This window comes from Galeopterus variegatus, unplaced genomic scaffold, assembly GCF_000696425.1.
Source record: "Galeopterus variegatus unplaced genomic scaffold, G_variegatus-3.0.2 Scaffold4947, whole genome shotgun sequence".
Lineage (NCBI taxonomy): Eukaryota > Metazoa > Chordata > Mammalia > Dermoptera > Cynocephalidae > Galeopterus > Galeopterus variegatus.
The window spans coordinates 29,438-50,478 of record NW_007731058.1 but is presented as its reverse complement, the minus strand read 5'-3'; the positions used below and the strand labels follow the sequence as shown (position 1 = coordinate 50,478).

The 21,041-nt window shown below is 34.3% G+C and overlaps 1 protein-coding gene across 1 annotated transcript in view; it reads right to left on the bottom strand.

The window, feature by feature from the left end:
• The window catches only part of LMBR1 (limb development membrane protein 1), a 136,252-nt gene that overhangs the window by 114,517 nt on the left and 694 nt on the right, over positions 1 to 21,041 (bottom strand). Inside the window, exon 2 of the mRNA XM_008588664.1 lies at positions 4,582 to 4,685. Coding sequence (XP_008586886.1) covers positions 4,582 to 4,635 — 54 coding nt within the window. The 5' untranslated portion in view covers positions 4,636 to 4,685. The remainder of the gene's footprint in view (positions 1 to 4,581; positions 4,686 to 21,041) is intronic.

Genomic DNA, 21,041 nt, shown 5'->3' with positions numbered 1-21,041 from the left:
ATAGGAAGGACCAACACTTTGGGAGGTCAGAAGCAACCCTGAGTTTTGGTTCTAGTTCTGCGGTCTTACGTGTGGTCCTCAGACAATTTAATACCATTTAATATCTCTGGGCCTCAGTTTTTCTCCTTACAAAGGGAGAGTTTGAACTAAATCCCTTTCAGCAATCATATGTTCTATAATTTCTTCAAGAAATTATAAAACCTATATTCTGTAAACTCTTTGCTGTTTTTGATGCATCCTTTTTGTTTTGTTTTCTAAAAATGATAAACTTCAAAAAATAAAGTGTCAGTGTTGAATTAAAAAATAAAAAATTATAAACAGTCAAGTAGATTTTAAACTGAAACTATACAATTATTTCACATTACACAGATGACTACTTTAATTGCCAGTCTTAAGAATACATCATGATAAAAAACAATTTCAACATAAAAAAACAGTTTTCTCAATGCCAGGTTTGACTGCCAAACACAATCATCCATTCTCATCTTGGTACATTCACTACATATGAAATCAGCTGTTTGTTTTCAGCTGCAGATGATTAATGTATGGAATAACAGCTAAAGAACAGGAACGTGAATCCATGGAAACAACACTTTAACCATACAGTGATTTTTTTCACTGTATCCTTCAATAAATAGGTTTAAAATCAGAAGATCTGTCAAAGTGTTAGATTAAATAATTTCATTCCTAAGATCCCATATGAAGTCATGTGAAATAAAAAGTAATAATAATTCACACAGTTTACAATTTCCCATGCCAAATGTATTTAACTGGCATTACAGTATTATTTAATAATAATATACACCGGCACATTTCACTCCATATATCACAACATGAATAGAACTAAAAATTTAAAAGGCATGATGTGTCTAAACTGTAAGACTAGAATTCACTTCATCAAGTTTAAAAGTCACTCAAAATGTATTAACTATTTAAATCTTTGCATGATATTCCAAAACTTTATGGCAAAAAACTACAAAGACTATAAATACAAACTTTGTTTCTTTTACTTTAAAATGCTATATTCAAGGACAGATTAAGTTATTACCACGTGTGGTTGACTTTTTAAGATGCTCTTGCCACCTTCCACATTCAAGATCAGTTACTCTCAGTATCTTGGGAGTTTGACTAACTAATGGAGAATAGCATGTGTGATTTTATACCATGCTATCCTGAAAATGTTGAATGTGAAATAACTTTTACATCAACATATATTTTATGATTTTTAGAATTTCATGTCATGTTTGAAACTAAATGAGATACACTAAGAAAGAAACAACGGCTATTATATCATGTTTATCCATTCCACAAAAGAATACGTCACTGAGTTTATGCATACTACAAAAGTATTCACAGGTCTAAAAGATGACTTCCCTCTGTAGACATGCAAAATAATTCAACATGTAGTACTATTAATATTATTGTTAACAATGTGTTGATATTATTATCAAACTTCATATATTCCATTCAAACGGTTGTTAAAGCCTACTTTTTCTAGTTCAACATGAATATTTACTTCTTCATTTAACAAATTTAATTCCAAAACTTGATTTACTTACCTTTTTTTGACAGTTTTTTTATTGAAAATAATTGATTAAATATATTTATGGGGTACACAATCAAATATCAACACATGTGTACAATATGTGGTGATCAAATCAGGATTAGTATACTCACGTTTGTAAAACATAATCAATCTTTGTGACCCTTAACTAGTTTCTCACCAACTCCCCTCCACCTCCCCCTTTCCCACTTCTAATAACCACAGTTCTGTTCTCTCTTTTTTCTAATCGAACATTTAATGTATTATTGTGATTCATTCTTTCTTTCTTTTTTTCTTTCTTTCTTTATTCTAGCTCCCACTTATGAGTGAGGACATGCAGTATTTCTCTTTCTGTGTCTAGCTTATTTCACTTAACATAATTTTCTCTAAGCTCATCCATGTCACTGCAAATGGCAGGTTTTCATTCTTTTTTATGGAAGAGTAGTATTCCATTGAGTATATATACCACATTTTCCTTATCCAGTCGTCTGTCGATGGACATTTAGGTTGATTCTAACCCTTGGCTACTGTAAATAGAGCTGCAATAAACATGGGAGTGCAAGTATTCCTTCAACATAATCATTTCCATTCCTTTGGGTATATACCCAGCAATGGGATTGCTAAGCCGTATGGCAGTTCTATCTGTAGTTGTTTGAGAAACCTCCATACTGTTTTCCCCAATGGCTGCACTAATTTACAGTCCCACCAACAGTGTAAGAGGGTTCCCCTTTCTGTACATCCTCACCAGCATTTGTTATTCTCTGTCTGCGGTGAGACGATATCTCAATATGGTTTTGATTTGCATTTCCCTTCCACAGTGATGTTGAGCATTTTTTCATGTGTCTGTTGGCTATTTGTATGTCTTTATTTGAGAAATGTGCATTCAGCTCCTTTACCCATTTTTTAGTTGGGTTACTTGTTTTCTTCCTATTGTTTGAAACCCAAAAAATACAAAAGATCAATGAAATGAGAAGTTGGTTTTTTGAGAAGATAAACAAAATAGACAAACCATTAGCAAGGCTAACTAAAAAAAGAAGAGAGAAGACCCAAATAACAAAAATCAGAAATGAAAGAAGAGACATTACAACTAATAACCAAAGAAATACAAAGAATCATTAGAGACTATTACAAACAACTATACACCAACAAATTTGACAACCTGGAGGAAACGGATAAATCTATCAACACATACAAATTACCAAGACTGAACCAAGAAGACTCAGAAAACCTGAACAGACCAATAACAAGCAATGAGATTCAAGGAGTAATCAGCAGTCTCCCAACAAAGAAAAGCCCAGGACCAGATGGCTTTACTACTGAACTCTACCAAACCTTTAAAGAGGAATTAATACCAATTATCTTCAAACTATTCCAAAAAATTGAAACAGAAACCATTCTCCCAAACTCATTCTACGAGGCCAGCATCACCCTGATACCAAAACCAGACAAAGATACAACAAAAAAAGAAAACTACAGGCCAATATCCTTTTGATGAACATAGATGCAAAAATCACCAACAAAATATTAGCAAACAGAATACAGCAACACATCAAAAAAATTATATATGATCAAGTGGGATTCATCACAGAGATGCAAGGATGGTTCAACATATACAAGTCAATAAATGTGATATACCACATCAACCAAATCAAGGACAAAAACCATATGATTATCTCAACAGATGCAGAAAAAGCATTTAACAAAATTCAACATCCTTTCATCGTAAAGACTCTTAGCAAATTAGATATAGAAGGAAAGTATCCCAACACAATAAAAGCCATATATGACAAACCCAGTGCCAATATCATCCTGAATGGGGAAAAGCTTTCAGCAAAGGACAGAAACAAGACAAGGATGTCCACTACCACCACTCCTATTTAACCTAGTATTAGAAGTACTAGACAGAGCAATCAAGCAAAAGAAAGAAATAAAGGGTATCCAGATTGGAAAAGACAGTCAAACTGTCTCTGTCTGCAGATGACATTATCCTATATACAGAAAAACCTGAAGAATCTACCAAAAAAACTCAGAGCTAATAAAACGATTTCAGTAAAGTTCCAGGAAATAAAATCAACACACGAAAATCAGTAGCACTTTAATACTCCAACGACAAACTCGCAGAAAAAGAAATCAAGAAAGCAAGCCCATTTAAAATAGTCACCAAAAAAAATGAAATACCTAGGAATCAATTTAACCAAGGAGATGAAAGATCTCTACAACAAGAACTAAAAATCACTGCTAAAAGAAATTAAAGAGGACACAAAATGGAAAGACATTCCACGCTCTTGGATTGGAAGAACTAACACTTTGAAAATGTCCACACTACCCAAAGTGGTCTACAATCAATCCCCATCAAAATGAAATGGGTTGGATGCAATCACCATCAAAATACCAATGACATTATTCACAGAAATAGAAAAAATAATCCTAACTTTCATATGGAACAACAAAAGATCCCAAATAGCCAAAGCAATCCTGAGCAAAAAGAAAGACAGAGGCATAACACTCCCTGACTTCAAACTATACCTCAAAGCTATAGTAACCAAAACAACATGCTACTGGCATAAAAACAGACACTGAGATCTATGGAACAAAATAGGGAACCCAGAAATGAACCCACCTTTGACAAAGGCAACAAGAACATACACTGGGGAAAAGACTGCCTCTTCCACTAATGGTGCTGGGAAAACCAGAAATCCACATGTAGAAAAAATGAAACTAGACCCATACCTCTCACCAAATACCAAAATCAACTCAAAATGGATTAAAGACTTAAATAAAAGACCTGAAACTATACAACTCCTAGAGGAAAACATAGGGGAAACACTTTAGGATATAGGACTAGGCAAAGACTTTATGAATATAACCCCAAAAGCACAAACAACAAAAGAAAAATAAATAAATGGGATTATATCAAACTAAAAAGCTTCTGGACAGCAAAGGAAATAATGAACAGAGTGGAAAGACAACCTACAGAATGGGAGAAAATATTTGCAGACTATGCATCCAACAAGGTATTAAAATCCAGATTCACTTACCTTTTTTAGGCCAGCAAAACCTTCTGATTCCAGGAAGAAAAAGGCAAAGGGCATCAACACAAATAAACAGAGGTTGGAAAAAAGGGAAGCAAGATTCCACAAACCTATGAGGAGGATAGCAAAAAAAGGGAAATACAAGTTAGATGTTGACAGCGTTTTCAAAGTTCACTAAGTTGTGCTGTTAACCAAGATCTATACTTTTATAGCAAAAATAAACATGAACTTGAAATAACAAATGACCTAAACTTAGAAATCAGAAAATAATTACATATGTGTTTAGATTTTTTTAACTTTGTGATTTGGACCTATAGGGAAAAGCCAATATAGAAACTAATGATTTTCTCTCATGCACTAAAATAAATTTGTTGAAGATATGACATGCACAGAGATCCAAAGACACAGCCTCTTTAGACTTACAGGCACCAGAATATTTAAATTAGAGCCACTACCATTTATTGAGCACTTAATAAATGCCAGATACTCTACTAAGCATTTTACATGTATTATCCCATTTAATTTAAGCCTCATAAAAACCTGAAAAATAATAATTAGCATTTAATGAGCCCTTATGTGTCAAGCACTATTCTAAGTGATTTACTGATATTATACAAACTCATTTACTCATCCCAGCAATCCCATGAGGCAGGGAACATTATTAGCCCAATATGACAGAGGCACAGACTGATTCTGTAATTTGCAAAGGTTGCACAGCCTGCAAATGACAGAGCAGACTGTAATTCCTGGGATTTTTAAAAACCACTCCATTACAAAAGTTTTAGTAAACAATTCCAAGTGAGAAAGAAAAAGTAACCAAGGCAAGCAAACTCACATGACCTTTTCCCTTTTTGGCACATTCTGCGTTCTTTTATAAAACCACAATAAATGGTAACTAAAATAAGAATAGATTTAGAAAAAGACCATTAGGTATGCCATTGGGAGAGTATTTGGCCCAACATCTCATATTTTCTATAGGTAAAACACTAGAACTCAAAACTGAGTTTCAAAATGATGGCTACAACCTTTGCAAAAACTTTTAAAATCAAGAGTCAAAATTAAACTTATACTAAGTATAAATTCAATGCACTATATGCAATTATAATTCGACTTTTTTAAAAATGAGCAACTGACATTGTTTTGATACCTTTATTTACAGGCAGTGTTCAAAGCACTGGAGATACAGTGATGAACACACACAATGCCACTGCCTCACAGCACTCACTGCCTGCACTGCAGGCGTGCAGAGACTACATGTGAGCTCTCAGTGAACATGCTGAGCCAATGAAAACTATTCTCCAGCTCCTTCAGTTACAAATGAATACACGTTTCGTAACTGACCTAATCCTTTTTGGCATAGCATGGAGTGATAAACAAAAAGAATTAATTAAGCACTTGTACAGGTTAGCTAGAGACTCACTTCCTTTAGTAGGTAAGGGTAAAGTAATTAATAAAATCAATTTACAGTTTCTTATTCAAAAATCTACATAGATTTAATGAAGTTACAATACATATTTACCTTTGAAGAAAATAAAATGTTTACAACATTTTTTAGAAAACAATATCTTAACTAATCTTTTTAGTGGAAAAACTGTAATTTGAACTTTTTAAAATAAAAATTGTTTTAAAATACTTTGGCCTTTAAAAAAAAGCTAAACATTTTAACCCTTTATTCAAAGGGGTTACGATTAGAATCAATTATTTTACTGTGGTAATAACCAAGAAGAGCATACAGAATGACAACTAAATGCACTTGAGTGTCAGACAGACCTGTGTTTGTGTCCTGTCTGCACTTCCATATGACAACCTTGCTAAGTCACAGGTTCTTCATCTAAAAATGAAGCTAATGGTATGTCTACAACTGTTGTTAGGTATTAAATGAAATACACATACAAAACCAGCATAAAATAAGCATGTAATGATTTTTAGCCTTTATCAACAGTTACATCACCAGAGCACTATTAGCTATAGTACAGAGTGCTATTAGCTCCCACTTCAAACTACCATCCTTTTTGAGTCCCCATGCTCACTTTCTAGTTTTTCCTTCCATCTCCCTTTCTGCCAGATGTATCAGCTCCTGCTTTTTATTACTAGAAATCTGCATGTTTCAGCAACAATCTCTCCCCTCCCCCAACAGGTTATGAGTAAAGATACCATATACATAAACTTTTATGAAATAACATATACAGCTCCAGATCATAAACTTCTGTGCATGGTCTTTGGCCTCTATTTTGACTGCTCAACAGCTGTTTATCTTCTTTATGGTTTCCAAGTAAGTTACTTCCAGATATATGAGCTATAACAATAACTGGTATTATGTAAATTATTACACAATAAGTTATTATTCTTTAACAATAATTGGAGAACCAAAAAATATGTCGCTTTGTCTAGCCATGGTGGAAAATTTAAAAATGCCAGTTCTAAATCATTTGTGTTACAAAAGATAAAGATCAGCATGTCAAGTACTATACTCAGTTTACACAAAACAGTTTTAATATAACTAAATATCTCACAGTCCCTTCAGAAATCTATAAAAAAACACTATCTACTATTTGGCAAGTACCTGACATAGCAGGTACTGTTCTGGAAATTTAGGGTTCTACCCTAACCCTTCATGACAAAGTAGGTTCTCCATCTTACAGATGGCCTTCAAGTTCAGAAACATGCCCTTGTCCCACAGCTAGAACATGGCGAAGCCACTTTCTAATATGCTGCAATTTTTTTAGGCAACATAAATTCCACCACTCCCTAAACTTCTCGTATTCTTTGCCAATACCTCCAATTTTTGCACTATAAATCTCTAGATCTAAGTTCCACAAGGCATGCATACATTTTCTTCCTCATTTTTGATTCCCCAATACCTATCTTAAGGCCAAGGAGTCAATAAATAAGAGTTGCATATATGAACAATATTAAATTCTATATAGCTATATAGAATATTCTATAGAACATTTATGTTAACAAGTAAACACCCTCTCGGAAAAAACTCACAGGCCAAACGAAGGGAGCAGTCTTACACTTAATTCTCAATTGTTAGTACAAAATGAAGAAAATTACAACATATACGAAAAATAAAAAAATATTAATTTTAACAGCTTTTTTGACCTGTAACTGTCATTTTAAAAATTATACATAAAGCGTACAATTGGATAAGTTTTGAAATAAGAATGCACCAGTGACACCATCACAATTAATTTTTGACCTGTAACTGTCATTTTAAAAATTATACATAAAGCGTACAATTGGATAAGTTTTGCATGCTAATGAATATATCCATCACCCCCAAGTTTTCTCATACCCTTTATAATCCCTGATTCCTGTCACTCCCCTCCCCACCCCCATCCCCAGTCAGCTACTGACCCTGCACTTTAGAAAAGATTATTTTCCAGAATGTTATATAAACGGATTGTACAATACATGCTCTTGTTTTTGTCTGGATTCTGTTACCCAGTGCAATTATTTTAAGATTTTCTCCAACACCGTGATGCAATCAGTAGCATGGATCAAACCAAATCATTACTGGATTGCATCCATTCACCTGCAAATGGATACCTGGGTTGTTCCTAATCTGTGGCTTTTAAAAATAAAGCTGTTATAAAGACTCACGTACAAGCCTTTGTATGGACATATGCTACCATTTCTTTTGGGTAAAAATGTAGGCATGGAATGACTTGGTCATATTGGAGGTGTATGTTCAACATTTCAAGAAACTGCCAAAATGTTTTCTAAAGTGGCTGTATTTTACATACCCACTAGCAGAGTTCAAGTTCATCCACATTCTCACATGAGCAGTTTTTAGCTTTAGCCATTCTATCAGGTGCATGTGGCATCTCTCTGCTGTTTTAATCAGCATTTCTCTAGTAAATAATGATGTGAACATCTGTTCACAAGCTTATCTGCCATTCATTTATGTCTTTTTTGGCAAAGTGTCTCCTTAAATCCCTTGCTCATTGTTTATTGGGTTGTTTTCTTATTACTTAGTTTGACAAGTTCTTTACTTTTTTGTGTGTGCGTGTGTGTGTGCGTGTGTGTGTGTGACCGGTAAGGGGATCGTAACCCTTGGCTTGGTGTCACCCGCACCGTGCTCAGCCAGTGAGCGCACCGGCCATCCCTATATAGGATCTGAACCCGCGCTCCCAGCACTGCACTCTCCCAAGTGAGCCACAGGGTCGGCCCAAGTTCTTTACATATTCTGACACAACCACCTTATCAGGTATGTGACATGCAGATATCTTCTCCCAGTCTGTGGACTCTCTTTCTGTTCTATTATCAGTATCTTTCAAAGAACAAAATTTATTAAATTGAGCAAAGTCCCATTTATCAATATATTCTTTTATGGACTGTGCTTTCGATATCATACTCCAGAAATTACAGCCTAGCTCAATGTCACAAAGACTTTCTCCTATGTTTTCTTCTGCAAGTCTTATAGTTTTAGTATTTACATTTAAGTCTATGATCCTATAAGTTACTTTTTGTATATGTTGCCAAGTACAGATTGAAGTTCATTTTTTGCCTACATTTACCCAATTGTTCCAGCACCATTTGTTGAAAAAAAACCCCTTTTTCCACTAAATTCCCTTTGCACCTTTACCAAAAATCAATGGACAATATGTGTGTGGATCTACTCTAGGACTCTCTATTCTACTTAGTGATCTGTTTGTCTTTGTGTTGATACCACATGGTCTTGATTACTGTAGCCTTAAAACAACCTTTAAGTCAGGTATGAAGTCCTCCAACTCTGTTCCCTTTCAAAGTTGTTTAGACTAGATCACTTTGTCAATTTCTACAAACAAACAAAAAAAGCCTGCTGGGATTTTGACTGGCATTGTGTGGAATCTGTAGATTAATGGGGGGAGAACTGACATCTTAACAATAGTTATTATGAAATGAAAATGTGTACCCCCCCAAAAAAAAAATTCATAAGTTGAATGTCTAGTGATGGTATTTGGAGAAGAGGCCTTCGGGAGGTAATTACGTCAAAAGAGAGCAGTCCTCATCATGGGACAGTGCCTCTATAAGTAGGGACAGGAGAGAGCTTGCTTTTGTCTCTCTGCTCAATGTCAAAGGAGAGGGTCCTCCGCAAACCAGGAGTGGGGCCCTCACCAAGAACCCGACCATGCTGGCACCCTGTGAGAAATAAATATTTGTTGTTGAAGCTTCCCAGTCTATGGTATTCTGTTCTACCAGCCCAAATTTACAGACAATTGTCTTCTGATCTGTGAACATAGTAGTTTCTGCCTCAATTTACTGCGGTATTCTTTAATTTCTCTCAGCAATGTTTTATAGTTTATAGTACATAGGTCTCACATATCTCAAAGTATTTCATATTTCTGGTGCTACTGTAAATAAGTGTTATTGGTTTTTAAATCAAATTTTCAATTATTCACACAGTATATAGAAATCCAATTGCATTTTGTATATTGATCTTCTATCCTGCAACCTTTCAAAATTCACTTATTGGTTCCAACAGTTTTATAACAGATTACATCAGAATTTCTACATAGACAATCAGATCATCTGTGAAGTTTTATTTTTTCCTTTCCAACTTGAGTATATTTTATTTTGTTTTTAAATCTTCAAAACAATGTTGAATAGAAGTGATAAGAGCAGACATCCTTGCCTTGTTCCTGATCTCTGGGGGAAAGCATTCAGTTTTTCACCATTAGGAATGATGTTACCTATAGGTTTTTGGTGGATGCTCTTCATTAGGATAAGAACATTGCCTTTCATGCCTAGTTTGCTTAGAGATTTTATCAGAAATGGATGCTGAATTTTGTCATGTTTTTTCTGCATGTATTGTGATGACCATATTACTTTTCTTTTTTAGCATGTAAATATGGTAAATTACATTGATCGGTTTTTCAAAAGTCCTGTATGAAGTTATACTTGATTTACAAAAATTTTATTTAGAACTTAAGCATCTACGTTCATGAGTGATATTGGCCTGTAGTTGCCATGTACTCTCTTCGTCTGGTTTTGCTATCAGGGTAATGATGATAGACTCAATGAATTAGAAAGAATTCCTTCATCTTCAATTTTCTGGAAGAGTGTGTTTAGAATTGGTATTATTTCTTCCTTAAATGTCAGGTAGAACTGACAGTGAGATCCTCTTGGTCTAGATTTTTATTCGTGAGAATGTTTGTAACACTCCCACAATGTTCAAGAAGGCTTAAATAGTTTTTGCTGTTCAAAGAGTTTGTCCATTTCTCTAAGTTGTTGAATTTATTAGCATAAAAGTAATCATAATATACCCTTATTGCCCCTTTAATAATGGCTATAGAATCTGCAGAGATATCACCTCTGTCATTCCAAAGGTGTCTTTTTTTGCTTATCAGCTGGCATCATTTATCAATTTTATTGATCTTCTCATTGATTTCTGATGTTTTCTATTTCACTGATTTCTCATCTTTTATTTCCCTTCTCACTTTGGGATTCATTTGCTCTCCTTTTTCTAGTTTCTTAAGGTGGAATCTGTGGAAACTTATTTGAGACCATTTTTTTCATTCTAATACAGGCATTTTAGTGCTATGAACTGAGCTTTAAATACTTCTTTAGATGTATTCCACAAATGTGGAATGTTTTATTTTCATTTTCACGAAGTTCAAAGTACTTTCAAATTTCTCCTTTGATTTATTCTTTGACCAATGAGTTAGTGCGAAGTATGTTACCGTCTACCAAATACTTGGGGATTTTCTAAATATGTTTCTAGATAAGTTTTCTGTCATTTCTTATTTAATTTCACTGTCATTGACAGCAAATCTTGTATGACATAAATCCTTATAAATGTATTGAGACTTGTTTCATGCAAAGAATATAATCTCTCTTGGTAAATGTCCCCAGTGCGCTTGAAAAGAATATGTATTCCATTGTGCAATGCAGTGTTCTATAAATACAAATTAGGTAAAGTTGGTAAATAATAGTGTTATTCAAATCTTCTCTATCTTTATTTTTCTTCTACATGTTCTATCAATTATTGAAAGAGGCATATTGAAATACATAATTGTGATTTTGACTGTCCATTCATTTCCACCAGTTTTTGATTTGTGTATTTAATAGCTATGTTATTAAGTAGATAACTGTTTAGTATCATTTGGTTCTTTTGATGAATGAACCCCTTTATCATTATAAATGGATCATCTTTAATATTCTTTGCCCTTGTCTGATAACCATACAGCCCGCCTCTCCAGCTTTATTTTTTTTTTCCTTTCAATTTCCTTACTTTCCCCCTTCTCATTTTCCACTACCCCCTATCTCAGTTTTTTTTGGATAGGCAGTTTACTCAGCTCTGGACAATTCTGTCCTCCTTGTAGGATGTGATACCCGATTCAACATTTGGCTTTTCCTCCAGGAATCCTTCTCTGACCAACCCTACCTATTTACTCAGTCAACAAATATTTATTGAGGACCTACTATGTGCCAGGCACTGGATTAGACACTAGGTATATGTTAGTGACAAGACAGATGTGGTCCATGCCCTTACACAGACTGCAGCTTGGTTGGAGACAGACAATTGGAGATTTTACTTGTGTGATAAGAGCTTCTCCAGCTTTCTTTTGATTAGAATTAGCATGGTACATCTTTTTTTTTCTGTTGTTACTAAACCATTTCTATTTATAGTGGGCTTCTTATAAGCATCATATACTTGGGTCTTTCTTTTTTATTCAGTCTGATAATCCCTGCCTCTTAACTGGAGTATTTATTTATTTATTTATTTATTTTTTGTGGCCAGTGAGCGCACCAGCCAGCCCTATATAGGATCCGAACCCGTGGCAAGAGCGCCGCAGCATTTATTCAGTCTGATAATCCCTGCCTCTTAACTGGAGTATTTATTTATTTATTTATTTATTTATTTTTTGTGGCCAGTGAGCGCACCGGCCAGCCCTATATAGGATCCGAACCCGTGGCGGGAGCGCCGCAGCGATCCGAACCCGTGGCAAGAGCGCCGCAGCACACCCAAGTGCTGTGCTCTCCCGAGTGCGCCACGGGGCCAGCCCTTAACTGGAGTATTTAGACCATTATGTTCGAAGTGATAATTGATAATGATTATGTTAAGTCTATCACCTTGCTCTTTGTTTTCTATTTGCCTACATGTTGTCTTCTCATTTTCTTCTTTTTCTATGTTCCTATAGATAAACTAAGTATTTTTTATGATCCTGTTTTATTTCCTTTGTTTACTTATTGACTCTATCTTTGTTGAGCTATTTCTAGGCTGTTCTCGGGTTTATCACATACACTTTTAACTTAGAACATCATAGCACTTCACGTACAGCATAAGAACCTTACAACAGTGTACATCCATATCTTTCTCCCTGCCTTGGTGCTTTGTTGTCATACAATTTACTAGCAAATGTAATGAAACTTACAATACATTGCTACTACTCTTTACTTAAACAGCCAATTGTCTTTTAAAGACATATAATTTTTAAAAAGCTTTTCTATTTATCTACAAAACTGCCACCTCTAGTGCCCATTGTTCCGTTTTGTGGATCCAGATATCTCCTACCAACTTCCCTCTGCACAAGGGACTTCCCTTAACATTTTTTGTTGGATAGGTCTGCTGGCAATGAATTTTTACCTTTTGTGTATCCGACACTGTGTTTATTTTGCCTTTGTTTTGGAAAAATATTTTCACAGGTACAGAACTAGGTTGGCTGGGTTTTTGTTTTAGTACTTTAAAGATGTTGCTCCACTGTCATCTGGCTGGCACTGTTTCCTACAAAATACATGCTGGGTCTCTCCTTGTTGCTCTTCTGTGCATTGTTCTGTGCTTCCTGGTCGTTTTCTCTGGATGCTTTTAAGTGTTCTCTTCATTACTGATTTTGAGCAATTTGATGATGTGCCTTGGCATAGTTTTCTTCATGTTTCTTGTGCATAGGACTAGTTGGGTTTCTTGGATCAGAGGGTTTATAATTTTCATCAAATTTTGAAAATTTTCTGGCATTAATTTTTCTAATATTTTTTCTTAACTCCCTTCCTTCAGGAACACCAATTATATTACTGATATCCTGGTCAGCTTTTGAGTCACTTTTTTTTCTGTTTCATTTTTCAATAGTTTTCTATTGCTGTGTCTTCATGTTCACTAGTCTCTTCTTCTGCAATGTCTAATCTGCTACTGATCCTGTCTAATATATTTTCATGTCACATTATAGTTACCATCTCTAGAAGTTCAATTTAGTTTTTATATCTTTCATGTCTTAAAATGTTCAATCTTTCTTCTAGCTTCTGGAACATATGTAATACAGTTACAAGAATTGTTTTAATGTACTTGTCTACTAATTCTGACATCTGTGTTTGTTATGAGCCAGTTTTAATTGGTTGTTTTCTCCTGATATGGGTTATATTTTCCTGCTTTGTATCCTCAGTTGCAGACTCAAGATAAACAGAACAGCCACTCAAAGATGCCCATGCATTAATCTCCAGATTCTATGAATACATTATGTTACATAGTCTACTAGTTTTCTAAGGCTGCTGTAACAAAGAACCACAAACTGAATGGCTTCAAACAGCAGAAATGTATTTTCTCAGTTCTAGAGGCTGAAGTCTGAAATGAAGATGTCATCAGGGCCATGCTTCTTCTGCAGGTTCTAGGGAAGGATCCTTATCTCTTCTGGTGGCTGCCTGCAATCCTGGGCTTGTTGATGCATTATTCCAATCTTGGCCTCTGTCTTCAAATGGCCTTCTTCCCTTTGTGTCTGTGTCTCTGTTTCATCTTTTTATAACACCTGTCATTGGGTTAGGGCCCTCCCTAATCCAATATGACTTCATCTTAACTAATTATATCTGCAAAGACCCATTCCCAAATAAGATCACATGCTGAGGTTCTGGGCAGATCTAAATTTGGGGAAAACATTATTCAACCCAGTACACATGGCAAAGTGATGTAATTAAGGTTATGCACCTTAAAAATAGGAAGATAGGGAGATCACACTGGATTATCCAGATAATGCTATCTAACCACATGAGTCTTTCATGTGGGTTAAAAAAAAAAAAAAAAAGGCAGGGAAAAGCATAGAACTTTCTCCAGCTGGAGTCAGAGAGATTCAACAGAAGGAAAGTCAGGGAAGAACATGACTCACCTTTGCTGAAGGAAGTCACATAGAAAACATGGGAAAAGAGGTGAGCAGCCTCTAGAAGCAAAGACCAGCACCTACCTAACAGCTAGGAAGAAAATGGGAACCCCTCAGTCCTACAACCATAAAAACCAAATTCAGCCAACCACCCAAATGAACTTGGAAGCAAATTCTTCCCCAGAGCCTCCGGTAAAGAATGCAACCCTACAAACACCCTGATCTCAACCTGTGAAACTCTAAGCAGAGGGCCTTTCTTTGCCAAAAAGAGAACATTAGTTTAACAAGATTTTCCTAAGGAAAATATTTAAACTGAGAATATGATATCCCCAAAATTCTATCCATCACTGTAAAATAAATGCTTCTCTGAGCAGCCCTCTCCTTTCTAGTACTCTGCCTGGTAAACCCTAACCTCCTTGGCCGCTCTGAATTCCCATCTTTTCTCTTCAACCAAGACCACCACTCAGCTCCACCTGGGTTCCCTGTCTGTACTACAGCCTGGAACTCTCTCCAAGCAGCATCTTTTTTGTCTCCCTCTCTCAAGGATTACTGCTCTTCATTGCCTATAGTTTCTTGAAAACCTAGTTGTTTCAGGTGGGAAGGTAAATCCAGCCCCTATTACTTCATCATAGCCAGACTGTATTTAGCTTTTGAAGTGTTTCTCTACCAACACTTGAATATTGGTCATCTTAATTTTTCTTATTCCATGTCTGAGCCTTATTCCTGGATAAGACAATAGAGGAAAAGCTCTAGTCACAAAATACCACAACAGAGAGTTCTTGTTCTTTACTACTATCTATCCTAATAGACTTGTTAATTTAAAAAAAAAAAAAAAAAACATTTTTTAACCTGTACTTACCTATTTTATTTCAAGCTGACCTCCCCAGGTGATATCTTTGCCTCTTTTTTAAAATCTTTCAATGTACAACTCAACAACAGAATAAAGTCTGTTTGTTATAAAAAGAATAAACCTCAACTCCTACGTCTTAGTTTTTCTCTTACCAGAAGAAATATTTTTCCTTATTATGAAATATCCATTCTCTCTATTGTCATGCCCTAAATTCCTAAAATTTAACTTTTCCAGTGTGCATTTCTACAATAGGACTCCAGCATACTTCACAAATACCATCAAATTCATTCTTTTTTCTCCTTGTTCCACACACTTTCCATTACGTTCTTTGATACATTTAGAAAGTACAGTCTACTCATATGATGGTATGCTACAAATATTTTAGACATAATAATGAAATAATTGCAAAATCTCACTTGGGTTAAGTTCCTATCCAATAGGAATAGCCGTACAATACCTGCTACTTTCAGTTCACATTCAGAAAAAAACACCATCACTTAGAAAAGAAAGGTACTAGTTTATATCTCAGACAAAGGATTGCTTTAGATTTTTTCTTGCTTCTTCCTGTTTCCAGTGGACTATACAAAGATCTTTATTTCAATAAAATACTTAAAGCAAAATAAATACAATGTTTGTAAGAATCTGAAATAAAGATTTGTTCAAAATAAACAAAAGTTCATTTTTATTTTAATTCACCAAGAATAACATAGGAACATAGAAATTTGGAGCAGAAAAGAAGCTAAGTTAGGCAGAAATTGGCAAAGAGCCACCGAATAAAAAGTTTACATTGTGTAATGATAAAATAAATAAATAAAAATAAAAAAAAAAAGGAACATAGAAATTTGGAGCAGAAAAGAAGCTAAGTTAGGCAGAAATTGGCAAAGAGCCACCAAATAAAAAGTTTACATTGTGTAATGATAAAATAAATAAATAAAAATAAAAAAAAAACCTAAGATCAACTCATAAACCAAAGTCTTTTTCAAAAGAGATTCAGTAAATTCCCCACAAATTCCATAACTTACAAATGATAGACCTGGGAATAGATCCCGGATCTCTTGCTCCTTCTACATTACTGTATGAGATCTCATACTTAACATTCTGGGTGAAAAAGGCACAATAGTTTGTATTTTGTAAATATTATCTGCCAAAAAGAGCACATTGGTTTAATAAGATTTTACTATGGAAAATAGTGGAAATGATATCCCATTAATTCTACCCATCAGTGTAAAACAAAATGCTCAGTTTGTGAGCACTTTGGAATGCAGTAAAACAGAACAAAATATTTCTACACTTGTTTTCTCAGTTGTTTATACATGGGTGTGCCCATTCATACTCAAGCCTTCTTAAAACATCAAATATGTTTTAACTACAGATTTTTAAAAATCCAATTTCAATGAAAAAAAATTGAATGTACTATATGTACTTAGTGTACTATAATGTACTCTAATAAAACCAAGTCTGTCACGCTATTTGTTATTAAAAAGATCTTACCAGTCCTTACAGCAGATGTCTGAGTGAGCGGCACTTTATGTAGGACAAACCTGAGTTTGCACCTGTGAGCTATATAAGACCTTGAAAGGAACTTCAACTCTATCAGTCAGTTTCCTCATGTATGAAATAAGGTATAATTCATAAGCTCTTATGAAGAACAGAAGAGAAATAATACCCAAAATGTTAAGCAAGTGTCAGTGCCTCTCCCTGCCCTGTATCAACATGATACAAATGGTCCAAAAAACTGAAAACTTCTGGTGTACACCAATATTTAGACCATATAAAGACAAGAAAATGTGAGCTATAGCTAAAATTAGCTGCCAACCCTTTTCCAAAAGAATTATTCTCATTCTCATTAAAATTTCACCTAAAAAAGCTTATATAGGGGCCAGCCCGGTGGCGCACTGGATAAGTGCGCCACTTGGGAAGCGCGGCGGCGCTCCTGCCCGAGGCGGGAGCAACACCGAGGGTTGCAATCCCGTTGCCGGTCCCCGGTCCGGTACGGGGGCAACACTGAGGGTTGCGATCCGTTGCCGGACACGGAAAAAGACAAAAGACAAAAAAAAAAAAAAAGCTTATACAACAAAAATCTGTTACATATGAGATTAAAAATACATAAAAATGACAATGACAAAAAACTAGGCATAGAAAATAAATCACAAAGAAATACACCAACAATATGAATGTAGCAGAATTATGATTTTTCTTCTTCCTACTTTTCTGCATATTCTAAGTTTTCTATAAAGAACACAAAAGTCCCCTAAAAATCATGAAGCACATATTTAAACACCTTTGTGAAACTCAAAATTTTCCATATCCAATATATAACTTCTCCCATAAAATGCATAAAAAGAGCAGAAAGCAACAAAGCTGAATGAAGATGGGGATGTTGAGCTAGGCTCACTTGTTAACCACGTGGCTCCCTCTACTGACTAGCCTCAGTAAAAACACAATCTGAATGTTAGCTGCAGCAAATTAAAAATCACCACGTGTCAGGAAGTCTCAAAGACTGCTCTCAAATGGTTGTAACCATAAATAAAAATACTAGAATGGTAAGGGCCCACTATATTTTTTATAAACAGGGGAAAAAAACTTTCATTCACAGCCCAAAAGGAGACACTTTTTATTGTTGCTATTTGTCTATAAATATATATTATTCCAAAATTTGTCTTTATGATTATACATATATATGTTTCTTTCATGCAGTAAAAACTACAAATTCAAATTCTTCTCTGTAAGTCAGAAGTTAAAAAATAAAACTTTGCCTTAGATAAAGCTCACAAATCAGTAAAAAGTATCTTATTCTCACTAACCAGTAAACCTACTTAAAACCAAGATAGTTAACCACAGCTAAATAAAGAAATCTTTATCAACAGGTCGTAACAAGTGCATTGTCTGCTAGACAACTAAGAAAGTGATGCAGGATTATTGGAAACGTTCTGAATACCCGCTAATTTAGTTTGCCATGAAATTAGATGCCCTTTCTTCATGTACCTTGCAACTTTGCAAAGCTTAATAAGTTGCTAGCATTTTACAAACATACATCATACACACATACACAAATATCCCTTAATAATATTCTATAATTTTGATAAAACATTCTTAAATTTAAAATTACTATTAAGGTCAATACACACATTTTATGTTATTTCATATTAATTTGTAAATATACATATTTATATTAGTCAAATCTCTCTGCTTCAGAAAGATAAAATTACATATTTCAATATAACAGCAGGACCCTAAAAGTTCAGAAATGTTAAGTTTGTCTAAATCAGTATCAATGGCAACCTATGTGAAAGATATCTGATGCCCATCCCCAAGAGAGGTATTTGAATTCAAGTGTTGTTTAATAGTCCCAGAATACTTAGTACAAAACAAAACAAGAATGAACTGCCAGATCACTATAGACTGCATTAACTTCTAGCTCCATCTGCTGGAGTCACAAAATATTTCAAAATATAATATACAATTCTATGATACAAATAATGTATCACTTTTCCTAACATAGACAAAAAAACTTCATGAATTTAAATTAGAAAATTAATTAGAGTTAAACCATATTCAATAATTTCCAAAATGACAAAACCAAGTTAAAACCAATATTTCAGTAGAATTGAAGATCTAATCAAATAGTCAAATAGTGGCACATAAAATTTATAAAATTCCACCAAGAAAGCATAAGTGTAAGAGGAAAGGCTGAAAGTTTGCTTTCAAACAGTGTTATGAGAACTTCAGAATTAGAATAGCCTCTGCCTTTTTTACTTACGAGAAAAACAACAAATAAAAAACAATTTTAGCAATGCATTATATAACTTTTTACCTTAACACAACTTTTTTCATATAACAAAAATCAGCACATGTCCATTATAGAATTATATAATGGAAATACCAAAAAAAGAAAGTTTGTATCATACAATCCTACCACCCGAGAAAAATACTGTTAAATTCTTCGTATTTACCTGTCAAGATATTTTTCTGTGCACTTACATATACATGTATTTTTTTCCAAAAGAGGCATCAGATTATAAATATGCTTTTTTCCAACATCTTTACATATCAAACAAATATTCATCCACATTATAATCTATAATGGCAAAAAAAAAGTACGCCACTGTTAGGATCTACCAAAATTTAAGTAAGCTAATTTCCTACACCAAATATGTAAGATTATTTTATTTTTAATACTATAAACAATACATCAATATCCAGTAACTATCTTCATATATATTATAATAAATGACTGAACTGTTGAGACCAATTAACTAGTAAATTGTTAGTAACATTAAAATTACTGTTAGTAACATTAAAAGTACATTAAAATTTATTAAGAACTTACTTTTGATTTAATGCCTATTCATAATATAATTTTTTACGTTGACGGCTTATAACCTAAAAGTTTGATTTTTAAATCTTCTGTGGAACTTAAAAATGGACTTAAAAATACATGGATTTTGCATTGTTCCTTTATAATGTCCAAAAGAGCATATCATCTATTCCTGATGACAAATCAAAATAAAGCATACAGTGCTTGCAGAGACTAGTCAGATTCATTGTGGTTATCTTTTAACAAACAGACTGAATCTCTAACTGGACAACCATGTTATAAATGTGTGACTTGGTGGCTGGTCATAAGTAACAGCTTAGCAAAACTCAGGCCCTGCTGAGGAAAAATAACCTCAAAAACTGAAGAATTAGTTCTTGAGTTTAAGGCCACAACTTAATTCCATTATTCTCCTATCTTCCAAATTTTTATTGTTATTTGGATTTTATTTTAAATAAACTCATAAAATTAACCATTTTAAAATAAACAATTCAGAGTATTTAATGCATTCACAATGTGGCTGTGCAACCACCACCATTAACTAGTTCCAGAATTTTCATCACCCCAAAAGGAAAACCCAGTAAGCAAGTATATCATTGTTTTTCAGTCTATGGAACTGAAGAGTTTCATATTTTTCTACAGATTGTTAACAGTATAAAAGACCGAGAAAATGTATACAAATAGATACTTTATTTTTTTCTGTCCATTATTTACCTTTTCCTACTTTAATTATAACAATAAAAATAACAATACAAATTTTGGCTATCATTTTATCATCTCTGCCCCCTTTGTTCCAACCTACAAGAAACTCTACAGTTGCCCACACTCACAGCACCGAGCTGACAGGGGATGAAGAACACCAGCTAGAACTCAATGACCAGAAGACCATCAGGTGTCTCACTCCAGTGCTCAAATTTTTTTCTTTCTTTCTTTTTATTTATTGAAAAATAGCTGATATTAATTACTTGTGGGTACAGAGCTGAATATCAATACCTGTGAACAATGTGTGATGATCTACACAGGATAATTAGCATATTCAACATTACAAAAAGTAATATTTTGTGTCCACTAACCAATTCTCTCTAACACCTCTCCAACCCCTTTTCCCACCTCTAGTAACCATCCCACGGTCTCCTGGCCTGTGGGGTTTCTATTGAGAAGTTTGCTGTTAGCCTGATGGGGATTCCTTCATAGGTGATTTGATGCTTTTCTCTTGCTGTTTTAGAATTCTTTT